Source organism: Pieris rapae, chromosome 15, assembly GCF_905147795.1.
Source record: "Pieris rapae chromosome 15, ilPieRapa1.1, whole genome shotgun sequence".
Classification (NCBI taxonomy): domain Eukaryota; kingdom Metazoa; phylum Arthropoda; class Insecta; order Lepidoptera; family Pieridae; genus Pieris; species Pieris rapae.
Genome location: NC_059523.1, coordinates 6,255,252 through 6,270,486, shown reverse-complemented (window position 1 = coordinate 6,270,486; position 15,235 = coordinate 6,255,252). Strand labels below are relative to the sequence as shown.

The window sequence follows — 15,235 nt, the reverse complement described above, 5'->3', positions numbered from 1 at the left end:
TTCAGGGATGGACCTAAAATTATTTACACCAAGGAAATGCAGCTTCAACAAGCTTTTGCCAACAAACACAAAGAATACATTGAAGATCTTGAAAATGGGTACGACCGGATCGCAACACTCCATCATAGAAAAGAACAAGATAATGATTCAATACGCAGACATGAAATAGACCGAGGGTCAGATGTTGGTATCGCCGTCAAGTCTGAAGGTATCAAGAATATCGACGATAAAGATGAAAATAGAATTAAACTTGAATATCATGATAAAGTAAATGCTCCAACTTCTCTTGCAAGGGACCAATATTTTATACGAGATGGAAATACAGAAATATTAAGATTAGTAACACGGGGGCACAATGAAGAAGAACGTTACGTTAATCTTCCTGTACATCAACAACGTCCTGTGACTTTAATACCACAAACGCAATATGTTGTTGTAGACAATGGTAAAGAGTTATTAATGGAAAGATTTATCAGAGAACAAGGAGAAGAAGCTAAACATATAAGAGAACGTATGAACTCCAAACTAGTGACAGACTTAGACGATATATCTATTGGGAAAGCAGGTCAAGGTAATGCACAAAATCAATATGATGGCAGTAAATTACACGACTACAACAACTTACATCCAGAGGTTCCTGGTACGGTACCATTAAAAGCTGAGTATTTACAGTCAGCTTTATTGGATATCCAAAATAAATCTACAATTAATCAAGAGTTATTAGAGACATCGTTGCGAAAGCAAAATGAACTTTTACACCAAATACTTGTCGAACGCGAAAAAATGCTTCAAAACCAAGAGACTGCTTCCCAAGTAGAAAGTAAATTAGAAACACAAAGCTTACCCGGTCATTCTGTAATGGCCACTCAAACAGAATGCCATATTGGAACTCAAACTGAGCCACAAGTATTTAATGACATTAAAAGAAAATCAAGGAGTGACAATGATTCATATAGTGAAGAAGAATCTCAAATCTCTACAAAGGATGACAATAGAAAACCAACATGGCTAAAGAGAAAGAAATCAAAGAAAAAAATTAAATACAAAGATCCACGAAGAAGTATGCGAACATACGATGTTAAAAGAAAAATAAAAACTCCAATTTTAGAAGAAAGCGAAGCATCACCGTCTTTGGACAGTGAAAAACATGTTAAAATAAGTAAAACAAATGAAAGGGAAGAGCACACAAGGCACTTTGGAGATGTAACTAAAAGCACAGTTATTACTTCAAAAAATGAAACTATGTGTTCCACAAAAATAAAATTAGGTGATCTTGATAGAAAAGAAAAATTAAAAAAGGAAATTTTACTGGAAATCTCAGATTCTCTGGATGAAAAATTGTATACTCGTCAGAAAAACAAGGCCAGGGAGGGAGATATATCTCCGATGAATAAAATTTCTGAATCTTTTTCTCTTGATCACGGAAGCAGTAGAGGAAGTCAGAGTGTAAGTAGTAGCACTGGCAAAAGCCTTAAAATTCCATTGAAAACAGATTCTTCTACAGAAACTCGTGACGATAACAATTATGGAAAATTAACAAAGGACTTTGAAATAAAAGATGAATCTTCTAGTTCAAAAAAGGACGAAAGCAAAAGTTATAAAAATGAAGAATCAAAACAAGAAACCGATGCAAAAGCGCCATTAAAGAGTTTGCCAAGATACATGCAGTGGTACAGCAAAAAACCAGCAGCAACAACCTCGAAGACCTCAGTTGAAAAAATTGTTCCGGATAAACCTAAACGGCCGTCAAAAACTAAAGCTGACGTGGCGAAAAATCAAGAAAGAGTCGGGCGTTACGGTAAGATAATGCCAAAAGATCAAACGGAAACTGAGGTAAAAAAAAACTTCAAAGAAAAGGAAAGTGAATTTATTCATCCCCGTATTTTAAAAGAAGGAAAGGTTACACCTGTTCCTGAAGGACCTTTCCCTGATGCTCATCCGTTACTTCAACACTCGGAGCATAGGTATGAGCGCCAATATGAAAATCAAAATCCACTCTGCCACATACAACCAACACATATTCCAAAGTACCTAAAAACAGATTCGAAAGCTCCGGCTTTACCAAGAAGACAATCAGTCGAGCAGCAACCGATCTATGTGAATCAGGATGAAGTAAGAAACAAGGATAAACAAGAAATTCCCGAAAGTGCACTAACACATAGCATCTCAATATCTACAAGCTATGATAAAGATCGCAAGGGCTCGGAAGTCCACGTTTCAAAAATAAATATAGGTGGCGAAACATCAATCAATAAAATTCATACAAAAATAGATGACAATGATTCGGGTATTGCTATGACTACACTCGCTCAACAAACCGGTAATATTAAAAGGTTGCCCATAACTGAGAAGAAAAGTGTTTTTACCATCGCCTATGACGATGTACAAACTAAACAATTAAGACCAGATAGTAGTTCAACATCCTATTAAATATTAATCATAAATATACATAATATTTACTATACCCATTTTTTCTAAGTAAATTATTCGTGAAGTGCCTTATTATTTTGTGGAGTGAACTGTGAACATTCCGTCCTAAAGTATTATATAATTTATAGAAATGTAAATAAACCCATAGATTATACGGAATTAAATTATGATCAAACTGCCTTCATTAAATGACTGTTTATATTTAAGTTAAGAATTTGTACTGTAAATATAAAAATAAATCACATACTATTTATAGCTTTAAATTCATTGTAAATAATATTTTTATCTAATTGATCCTGATCGAAATAATCGGTACCTATTTGTTACAAAATATTATAAAGTTATTAATAATTATAATATGAATCCTAAATCGTTTGTTTCTTATTAACCTGACGAAATATCTCAATAAAAATTAATCATATTTATTACAAACCACGAAGAAAATATATATATCGTCGCAGTGACTAAAGTTTTTGTGGTTCTTTTGCATGATATTGCATAGGAATGTCATAAGATTTTACAAATATTTTTAATATAATATATCTAGATATATTACAAACGCCTTATTACTGCTAAAGGATAAGTAAAAAATGGACTATCTTAGAAGTACCGTTTTTGAAAGTACATTTCATTAGTTAATAAATAAAATAATCATTTAATGTCACTTAACGAATAAATTCTTCCAAACTTTTATAGAGCAATACAATGGTACCATAGGCTTAAGCTTAACTTTTAAAAGAAATCAAATCCTATAGACCACTCAAAAAACACTGTCTTTAAAATAATACCTAGGGACCATTGATTAGTAATCATTGCTTTTAACAGAAAACAACAAAAAAGAAAATGTTATCGTATTTTTAAACGCCTATTCAACCACGATATAAATAATATATATAATTAATAAGACAGGCCATACGACATAAGGTGGAATGGAAAACAAAAGCACGCATGTGCAAAGCAAACAAAATGGCCGTAAAGCATTGATGGAATATTTGCGGCGCGTCGCGCAATATAGTACTAGAGACTCATAACTTAAGAGATGTTAGATTATACCTCCTCGCTCTGACGTAGTTACTGACGACCAATGCGTTTATACGTCAGCATTGCCAATTCGCTTGGGTCAATACTCTACTATTTGGATGACTTTGGATATTATTTTGCTACTGTACACTAGATAGCGCTGTCATCAATAAAAAATTAAATAAATTACATTAACTCAATAGGTGGAGCTCTGTTACTTGAAAAAGATTAATAATATCGCATTAATGTAAGATAGAAAAAATTATAACATTTAAGATGTTAGCATTAGCTTAGCAAAATATCACTTTTCATTATAAATAGTTTGTTGGAAATAAATTAATGAAACACAATTTTGTTTGAATGTAATTTGAATTCAATAGATTCATTTTGAATTCATTCGATTGAAGATATCTTTAACAGTGGTCAGATCATATTAATTGTGTGGAACATGGCGCTAAACTGATGACTTATAGAGCTAAAGTTTTAAATGACAAGAGTACAGGATACTTGAGTATTTTTTGAACACTGCAGCAGATATTTTTTCTAAATTAAAATGTACATATAGCAAATACGGAAGGTATACCTACCAGTCTAATCATACTGTACAAATTCTCCCAATATAAAGTTTAACATTGTTTCATCGAGTACTCAATCATTCGCATGAGCTATTTCATTCAGCTCATTTACACAGTTGACTCACGCGGAAAATTATTTCTTTTCATATTCCCATTTTTCACGTCTTACTTAAAGTTTTAGATGGCTGGGGAGTTTGGAAGTCTTCGTTTATTTTAATTTTTTACGCTCAGAATGTTTGCCGTGTTTATTCGTCTTGATTGTGTTGATTTTTAAATATGACTGACTATTGATACAAAATATCCGTATGTGTAAAGAAATGGATATTATATAAAAAGTTCTTCGACATTAATACTAAAAACTAACATAACAAAAAACGTCTTTCCTAGTTCTCCCAGTGCAAGTTTTCTTTAAAATAATAAAAACACGAGAAATCTAACTTTAACTAAACAAATGAATGAACAAAACTATTTCATTAAAAATATTGTCTCAAATGACAAAATTCGCGGAAGTTTTATTAAGAAGTACCAGGGAGACAGAAGCGGACGTAAGGTATGGAAATTACATCTCCCGACTTGCTTTCACGGTCCACTGGGCTGATCATAATAAAAACTCGCGCCGTCGCCTCCGCGCGAAGTTTGACCATAAATTCGGTGGCCGCAGTAATCGCCAAAGGCATTCCCGACCCTAGATCTGCTTTTAATATAATAATAAATATCACCAGAACACTACATTTTTGTGAAGTTTTTTCTTTGTTTCCCCTGGGGTGAGCCAAGACCATTAAAAAGGTTAGGGACGGCGATATTTTATGCGATTTTAAGTGTATAACAGCTTTAATGGTTCTTGTATTGCATTTTCAAGGCGGTAATCTCGCCTGTTTTGCAAAGGTATGTTAATACAAAAAAGTTATATACCACTAATAAACATGTATTAATTATGAATTAATCGATTTAATTATTCTTTTAAATTCAATAACAAATACCCATATTATTATATATGACAGTATTTCAATCCAAGATATTTAAATTCAAACACCGAAAACACGCGATAGGTTATGAACAATATAATAATTGCATATTCTCAATATATTATATAATTTGTTATAGACTCTATTATATATCTTAAACTTTAATCTAAATATTTACGACGTATATTTGAAAGGTATAGTTAGTAAAGGAATTGACTGTTCTCACGCAATATATAAACAATATATTTATATATATTATAGTAAATTCATTTAGATTGTTTAGAATAAAATAAAACATTTCTTAATAAATCGTAACCTTAGATTACAACAAGCCGCGCTTGATATCCCTCATTATTCCAACGAAGGGTTAACTTTGAAGTATCATTGCCATTTATTAATGGTCAAGTAGCCGCCGTGAACACCCCAAATTGAAACTGATTTAACTAAATTATTTAATTGCTATAATTTGTTATCTTATTTTAATATCTTGGATTCTAGAGTTTTGTGAACGCGTAGAATTTCTCCGCAGCAAATGTAATTTTAAAACTTCTGATTTTAGCCTATTCAATCTAATAAACCGTTATACACGTTTTACCCTGTCTGTTATTAATAGTTAATTGTTAATTACGCTCATAGAAAGAAAGAACCTTGACTTGGGATAAAAATCTAAACACATACACTATCCATTACGATAAAGTCAACATTAAAATATAAAATAATATTAAATGCACGAGAGACACAATATCGCTGCTATCCTCACTTGATCTCCCAAAGATGTCGATAGTGTCATGGACAGCATTCAGGAACGTCTTTGCTAACAGAGATTTGTGCAACAGACTAGTTCGGGTCCTTGGTACCTTGGCCTTTGCCTATATTACCTAGGTACAAATAATCCCTACTGTTAAGGAACAGTTGGGTTGCTCACTTCCCTCGCAAGACCGTCTGTAAGTCCCATGTTATTTCTGACACAAAATCTTGTTTCTAAACTCTCATAATGAATATAAAACTACGAGATTCTTTATTAATTTTTGGCTGATTGTGTTCGCGTTAAATTGACACTTATTGCTTCTAGTCGAATTTGGCAAAAACCAATTAATCACGTCGGCTCTGTCCAATAAATCCCCTTACGAAGTTTAATTATTTTCTTATAATTTTAATTTCTGCTCCCTCGGATCTTGGATTTGCGAACAACTGTCTCCACTCTGATTTTTACGAAAGTTCCAGACTTTTATTAATAAAGGACGAAGATAATTAATACTACTTAATTTTTGTTTAAGCATTTGCAAACTTAATTAAGATTTTTTTACATTGTTTTCTTTTTAACCTTCTGTTGGCGCATTTATTTAATATTCATCGGGCGGCAATCGTTTTATTAATAAAAATACTATTTTTTATTTATGTTTACTATACTATAGAACACAAGTAAATTTAAAGAAATGAGTCTTAATGTGTATTATTCATATTGTATAGTTTTGTGGGATAAAATTAAAATGTAATCTTCGAAACTATAACCAAGGTATTGATCGTTAATATTATCTTTTATACCCGAATATGTAAGTTTGTACATATATACTATATACAAACATTACATCTTCTTTGCTAATGTAGTATTTGAATACTATAAGATCTTTATTCTAAAATTACCAATAAAATTGTAAATGGATTTGCCAATTAAAAAACTTATTAACAAAAAGACCGTAATAGCATCCCAAGCAATTATTATCAGAATTCGACCTAAAAACCCAGCAATTAGAGCGCCATTTGTCCACAACAATAGACAATCGCGTCCCCTTTTCTCAAAATTAGTGATGACTTCAATAAAAATAATTCTTGTCTTTTAGGCAAATTGCATCGCGAAGTCCAAGAAAGCCTTTAATTAAGGTTGGCCCCTCGCCACCCCGTAAACAACGTTGCGGCCGTCACCTTTTATTTTTGTTAATTCCCGAAGCTCTTTCTTCGCCGCATAAGTTACTTTCACCCTAGCCCTGATTCTTTACGCCTTTTTGTCACCGTTTTGAATTCTTTTGAAGAAACCCCTTTCCCATCTGCTACGCCCGTCAATATTAACTCCGTTGGCGACTTAAACTTTTTAATATCCGTTAAATTTTGTTACACTAAGCGTGATGCTGTTAAAAATGATTGTATTAGGTTGGACTTTTTAGGGTTAATAGTAATCTTCGACATGGGTCTAAGATTAAACTATAGAGTTTAAATCGTGAAAACTGAAACCGTGTCGGTTCATACTGAAGTATGAAGTAGATGAAGGCATTACAAATCTTACACTCCGAGCTAATTTTATTAAAATCCTTTCATCTGTGTAGACTGTAGATGAAAGTAAGTATAGTTAATTTTTCAAGTCCATCTTATCAAATACAAAAATAATTAAAAGCGTTCAGTTAACAAAATTTGTTAAGGCTTTATATTGTTATAGTCTCATCCACAATAAATAAAATAACAATACAACGCAATAACTTTACAACTTGCTCAAACCAAACGATATTTCTTAAGATTGCTTAAATTATTCACAAGGGACAAGAAAAAAAATGTAAATGAGACCGAAATGTTTAAAAAAAGTTGTTTAAAAACACAAGAGATCGTGATGGGGCCGCATTGAGACATGGAATTTTTAATCCATTTCCCGCAGTCGATTAATATTCAAGGCTGGTCTGGTTCATCTCCTTCGATATTGCTCGGACCGATCTTCACTTTGATTTCGAAACTAATTACTTTCCTTTGTAATCGAATTTAAAATTGAGGATGAATTCCTTGATTGTAAATGTCAAAACTATTGATCAATTTTTTATTACGCGTCTTTCTCATAAGAAATAGAAATAGCTGCCAACATTATATTCACTGAAATCTTATAAAATTCCTTAGCCGCTGTTGATCCTTCTTTTCTGGTATCTTAAGCGACTTCAAATCAATTTAATTCTATATATCTACTGCTGCTGTAGACAGAACCTTTAGCATATAATTAAGTACATATACATTTATGTCCCATCTAACATCTGGTGGTATCTTATAAATAGTCGATTGTAGCTAACAACCATTTTGTTCTCGTCAGTTTTCTAACAAATTATCATTAGTCAATTCTTAGAAGTTAGAAGCAACAATATCGTATACAGATAGGAATACATTAGCCAAACCTAATTAACACGCACAATGGCAAAGTTTCTATCAAATGTATTTTATGTATGTGATTGACGTCTATAAAGTGATTATAACTTATAACATATATATCACTAACGTTTAAGTGTATTATAGTAACCATAATGTAGCTTACCCATGTCGGGATTTGAGCGATATTTACATTGGATTCATGGGTTAGCAATTACAGAAACACAAACCTATTTTGCATCCTCAAATGGCAATATTGTCTTAATATATTCAATATCCGGGAAGATGATAATTTAGTGAGTCGGGTAGAATCCATTATGGGTATTTACTTGACCTGCGTTTAGTGCTTGGTAAGATAACAGGGGTGACCGAGAACAGCTGTAATAAGGAATTTGGGTTCTTAAGAGCTACGCAGGATGACACTTGAGTTGGGATAATATTTGTCTAATATGCTGTAGTTGTTAAGAGCGCAAATAAGGAGCTGGTAGCATTATTTATTTTTCATATAAGTGAATTTGGACAACGTTTTCTAATATGGCAAATATTTTGTAATATATTTACATAGCTCAATGTGTTATTTATTATATACATATTAAAGTATTTCTAGATTATGCTAGAAGTTATATGTATAATTAAAAATGCGCTGCGCCTTATCATCGCCATTTGGTTATGATGAAGCAATAACTGCATCTCCAAGGAACAGCTAAAATCTAATTTATATTATTTTATTTGTATGAGCATATCTCGGCTCCAGTGAATTATAGGTTTCATTTGTTTGTGTCCGTTATTTATATCCAACAACACTTCAATACTTACTAGAATCGAGTTATTTTTTTTTTACTTGATTTTTATTATACACATTTAACTGTAATGCTTGCGTCAATCACCGTCATAAGTTTATTTTATATAGATATTTTGTATAACACAAATTAGAAAAGTCTTTGAATTATAAACAGTATTTTTGGCGAGGCAGTGTTAGCCTAGAGGTTTCAATGTGCGACTCTCATGCTTCAGGTACATATTTGGTTCGACCCCCGGCGTGCACCAATGGACACTCTATCTATGTGCACATTTAACATTCGCTCGAACGGTAGGTCGACCTGAATCGTGCTTATTAGATTGACAAATGATCATGACCACAGAAATCTGAGGCTCAGCTCAAATAAGATTGTAGCACCACTGGCTTGTTAAATAAATAAAAGAGATTTTAACTGTTTTGTAAGACGTTAATCGCCAGTAATTTGACCAAAAAAAAGAAAGGGAACTTTTGTTTTCATAGTAGAACTCATATACATAAACAAACAGGCACAGGCGTCGCCGATAACAAAATAAAAGAAAGAAGATAAACAATAAGAAAGAAAACAGAGGTGAATGAAAATAACCGCGACCCGAATTTGGTATTCAAATCTCGTGCGTTGACTTTACCTCATGTCAATCGTTTGATACCTGATTTCTATCAAAAATATTTCGATATTTTTGACTAAACAACAAATACATATTACTATACTGTACACATACCGTCGATATGAGCAATCATTTATTACAGAGAATGCATTGTTGTACATCCGAGGTGCGAACTCATCACCACAGGGTCAGAGTTATAGGAACACATTATGAAGGAAAGGGCGTGGTCTTAACAGCCATAGAATAATTATTGTCAAATATGTTTGTGATGTGCATCTTTGGCTTGTCCACGAATGACATTTTCCATTTCCTTCCCGGATTTTTTTTTGTGTGGTAAAAGTTTCAGATATAATATGTAGCTATTCAAAGGGGGACCGCTGCCAGTATGTTTGGAACCTTGCCTAAAGGGACTTCTTTTAATAATATATTTTAATTATTACATTTAAAGTAAGTTATTAGGTATATTAGAATTAACTACAATTATATTTTTTATTTGTTTAATGTATTGAGATGAATATATAGGTACGATATAGATATGTGTCGGAAATACAATTTAAAACTCGGTCATCAATCAACCTTTCAGTATGATAATGAATATTTTTCATACATTTTATTACCAAAACACTAAAGAAGGGTCAGGTTATCCCAAAAAACTTACAAGTAACGTCAAAATGACTAATGTAACTATCCGATCACCGGCAATAATGTCTAGAAATATGTTTATGGCCTTACATCGTATATTTCAGGAGGAAAATCCGGGATAATCTATAAATATCGCCCTCGACACTTTCGCGAACCAAATTTTAAAATGACAACCCTTATTGCGCCGTGAAAAATGTGCCACCCCTCGCTGAGGGAGTTATTAAAATTATAAACAAATAAAATTATTCAACACGCACCCTTATGCGTGGCCCGAATTCTTCATGTGTGAATCGTGCGTCTTGCTTAGATATGTATTTATCATCAACAATGAATGTTAAATGTTAGAATTATATTTCAGCTCGGAAACCTATAAGATATCTTCGAAGTTTTGGCGACTAGCGATCATGCAATTAAATTCCGTTGCTGATTATTTTTTATTATTCAAGTTTATTAAATGGAATACTAAGTATGGCTGTTAGCTTTATATAACATACGGAAGATTACTTTAAAAAAAATTAAGCTATCTATGAATAAAGTTATCCTCATGACGATATGTGAAAACTTTCATATTTCGAATCTGTAACGAAAATACAATTTCCTTCAGAAAAAGGTCTTCCTTCGATGTTCTTTTGTTTTATATTAAGGCGATAAACATGTCGATTGGATATCGAATATGCAAGTCATGGGAAATCGCTTATCTTAGATACCGCGGTGATAGATGTGGGATGAATTATGGTGTAACATATTGCGGTTTGTGGTTAATGGCTTGAATATTTTTTTAATAAAAACCTCAATACTAATTTATTTTTTGTGTAGTTGTAATGAATGAATTTTTATTATATAATTTTACTAAATTTTTTCACCTAGAATTTCACTTAAGTTAATCATCGCTGGCGATTCTTTAAGAAAATAAACAAAGTTTCTTTCACAGATTTAGTTTAGCCTATTTGGGTTTCGTATCAAATTCAGTTCCTCTGAAATAAACTAGTGCGTGACTAAACCGCAAGCTTTTAAAAGTAGTATCATAAATTATGCTTCGATTAAGCGATTCGATCTCGTGGGATTTATTCAGACACTCCAACAAAGGCGTTAAAAATGGACTGGGGATACAACTGTCATCTTGAATAGCGCACCCCACTGGACGATAGGAAGTGGTTTCGTTATTTGCAGTTTTTTGGAAGAGGTCTTAATTTATATGTACTGTGCGTATTTTGAGTAGTAAAACAGTAAGTGGGACAGTTTTGTCATAAATCACAGATATGCAATAGAAAAAAATGGCGTAGTTAAAACAGCGTTGCGTCTCTCGGTTTTTGTCTCAGATATATACATTAACAAATATTTTAAATTTTTCTACTATTACGACATGACACATTACACATGATTATGACACACGCCGCTAATTTTTTGATTTTAAAAGTGTTCATTCATCGCGATATTTTCTTTCAGCGTATACAAGAAGAATCTTTTGGCGCGCCGCTGGTTTAGCAAGTAATAAATCAAATCAAATCAAAGCAAATCAAATAAAAAAAAACAAAATTTGAACCAGTAGGCATCCCTACTCATCGTCATAGAAGACAGGGTGTAGGCCGAGAGTAAAGGCCGGCGTAAAAAACCCTCGGTACTCTTTAAAAAAAGCAAATCATCAAACAACACTTATTTTGAAATAAAAACATAGTAAATTAATTAGAAGTAGCCTAGCACTAGTGTCAGGCCCTTTTATCAACTACATAATCGCTAACTTTATAGTAAGCCTTTTACACACATTTTACTTACTTAAATATTAAAAGTTACAGATAAAAGAGCCTCTGGGGTTTTATTAAAGAGTATTCCTTTTCCCAAAAAAGAATTACTTATATAGATAGTCTAGTACGGGGAAATTGCAGCCTGCGTCTGTTCCGAGTATTAATATTGTGCGTGTTAAAACTTAAACTTGTAACATAATGTCTTTAAAATTACTAAACTTGCTGCATGTAGCATCCTTGTCGTGTATTTATAACAAGAACAGTATCCTGCAATAACAGGTTGTAGAGGAATTTCTCCTTCAATAGCTGAAGGCTCATAAAGCCCCGTACATTTGTTTGAACAAGCGGCCGCGCGGGACTCGAAAACTTGAACAATTCCCTTGTGGCTTGTCGCGAACAGAGTTTTACGGCCAAATTAATATGGCAAATTAATGCGTTCCGCAACCGTATAATTTTCGCGTATGGGAGGGTTTCTTGCGACATCCCAGCATATTGAATATTCTAGTGCGGCAATCACTTATTTAAAACCAATTTCACGCACGCCATTCTCACTCTAAATACCTGGCACGAAATATCAAAATCGCATGACGATTTATTCTATCAGATCTCAACTTTGTGGATGAAGAACAATCAGACTCATAGGGTGAGATTCGTATCATTTTTCCATATGGAAATGATGTAACGAACAGAACGCACAAGACAACAGCGGTATGCTAATTAAAGGAAAACATACTGAATTTACTGTTTATTTTCGGTCCATGGAGAGGTCTAGTCGAGAGCGGTTTTTGTTTTTCAATTCCTGTCTAAATTTTATATCGTAGACTCATAAACTATGTAGTTTATTCTTTTATAATAAGCGCAATTATTCTAATCATTGTATGTTTTAATTGCAAATGTATTTTTATATTTTAAATAAAAGAATGAATTTTCAATTTAGCTAAGCATTTTATAGTCCTTATTCCTAAAGACGGCATGTGCTCCACCTTCTGGCAGTGCAGAGGCCATGGCAGCGGTGTCATTTAACATCAACTGTTTTTTGTATCTATTATATAATTTTATTTCTAATTATCTTTAATTATATTCAATTTGGTTTCATTTGTACTTTAATTATTATAAGCTAATACTATTCAATGATATTCAAGTTCGACATAATAGGACTAATAAGTACAAACATCTGTCTTTGTTACATTGATAATAATTTTCAAAGTCATGTTGGTGTATATGTATGTGACTGGCAGAGGTTCCATTTATCCATCTAAGACATGCCAGTTTCCGATTAAATAACTTACTGTCCTACATTTAACGTAACGTATTGCAGAAGTCGTAGTTTCTATCACCGGCTGTGCACCAATGGACGTTCTTTATATATGAAAAAACCTGCGTGCCTTACACCCTAAATACTTGCCTTTGGCACAGAAGCCTAACCAACTTGCCTATTAGATTGACAAAATGATCTGAAACAGATTCAGAATTCATTCAATTTCAGAAAGAATCTGAGGCCTAAAAAGGTCACTGATTTTTTTATTCATGTAGACATATATAAAATATCATTGTATAGGAATTAAATAATAAATCAGTGGCGCTACAACCTCTTTAGGTCTTGACCTCAGATTCCTGAATCTGTTACATGATCATTTTTAAATCTAATAGGCAAGTAGGTGACCGGCTCCAGTACCTACGCCGTCCGCACTATGCGCACATAAAAAGAAACTCCATTGGTGCACAGCCGGGAATCGAACCTACGACCTCAGGATGAGAGTCGCACGCTGAAGCCACTAGGCCAACACTGCTCTTATATGTATGTTGTATAGGAATTAATTAAGTTTATTTATAGAGCGATGAGAACAATCACATATTTTTGTTCTTAATTAACAATTACTTTTAAGGTCGCGTCTGTGACTTACCAGGAGCTCATAAGGAGTATGTAACTTTACGAGTGCTATTCGTCACGACAATTGAACACGTAGGAGGGGTCTTATGAGTCTTAGAACAGTGCAATACCATAAAAAGGTGACGCTGGAGAATTCGTTTAACTTCCTGCTCTTTAATTATCTGCAGGTAAGGTCTCCCTTAAACAGTTTGAGATATTGTCTTTTAGAAGAACACATAAAAAAGAGCTACAATTTAGCGCTTACAACGCAACAAGCCGCAATGTTTCTTGTGACTTAGCTCAATCTAATATGAAAACCGCAAAGATATTGTATAATATATTTATTTATTCAACTATTTGTATACCTGCTTTTTTTAAATAATAAACATAAGTACTAATATAATTAAATAAATATTGATTTGATTTATATATTCAACTGAGCAGTGTTGGCTTGGTGGCTTCAGCGTGCGACTCTCATACCTGAGGTCGTAGGTTCGATCCCGGGCTGTGCACCACTGGACTTTCTTTCTATGTACGCATTTAACATTTGCTCGAACGGTGAAGGAAAACATCGTGAGGAAACCGACATGTCTTAGACCCAAAAAGTCGACGACGTGTGTCAGGCACTGGAGGCTGATTTATACCTACTTGCCTATTAGATTTAAAATGATCATGAAACAGATTCAGAAATCAGGTTGTAGCGCCACTGATTTTTTTATATTTAACTAAATTAATGCTATTATTAATTTAGTCATAAAACCAATAAATGATTTCAGTCGGTATCGTTAGGCAAAAATACCTATTTCAATACGACCAATCAATATAATACACTAAATCGTGTATAATGAATACATTACCATTGGACGTAGACAATATCGAGAGCAAACAATTAGAGCCAAGTCAGGGAGAGGGGAAATTAAGTTATACACATACGGGTTATAGGGTAACTCTGACTCAGGAAGATTAAGATTCATCGGCCCTTACATGGCAAACATTGTATTACGCCAGTCTTGGCGATGTTTGCTCAAGGTATGTTAATTTCGTATTCACCCTATATTAATATTTTGGAACGCGCAAAGATTCGGAATGAAGGTGCAAGTTTTCTTAGGTAGCTAATTTGCGGGAACAAACAAGGGGAGGGCCGGGACGCTATTAATGTCCCCGAAACGCCTCAGGGCTGTCCACAGCTTGACCGTCCTTTAGGGAACAATCCACACTATTAAAGTGCTAAGAGGGACATTATTTTACCCTCTTGGGACCAATCATCTGAATAAATTAACGCCTTAATTGACTATTGTTATTTTAAACGATTTTTGTGAAAAACGGAACGTGGAACGAAAAAGAATGCTGGAATGGAATTAATGATTTAATTTACGAATCAAAAAATTACTAGTATAAACCCAACAGCGTATACGCATTCAAAATCATTACATAGTATGAAACAAAATCTAGTCCACATTATACTGCATT

The 15,235-nt window shown here is 33.3% G+C and overlaps 1 protein-coding gene across 2 annotated transcripts in view; it reads left to right on the top strand.

The window, feature by feature from the left end:
• The window catches only part of LOC110996769 (cadherin-86C), a 107,039-nt gene extending 104,256 nt beyond the window's left edge, over window positions 1–2,783 (top strand). Inside the window, exon 14 of one of the 2 annotated variants that reach the window (XM_022264596.2) lies at window positions 6–2,783. In XM_022264596.2, the coding sequence (XP_022120288.2) occupies window positions 6–2,430 (2,425 nt within the window). In that variant the 3' untranslated portion in view covers window positions 2,431–2,783. The remainder of the gene's footprint in view (window positions 1–5) is intronic. The other variant, XM_022264595.2, reaches the window with a different exon arrangement.
• The last annotated feature ends 12,452 nt before the right edge of the window (window positions 2,784–15,235 follow it).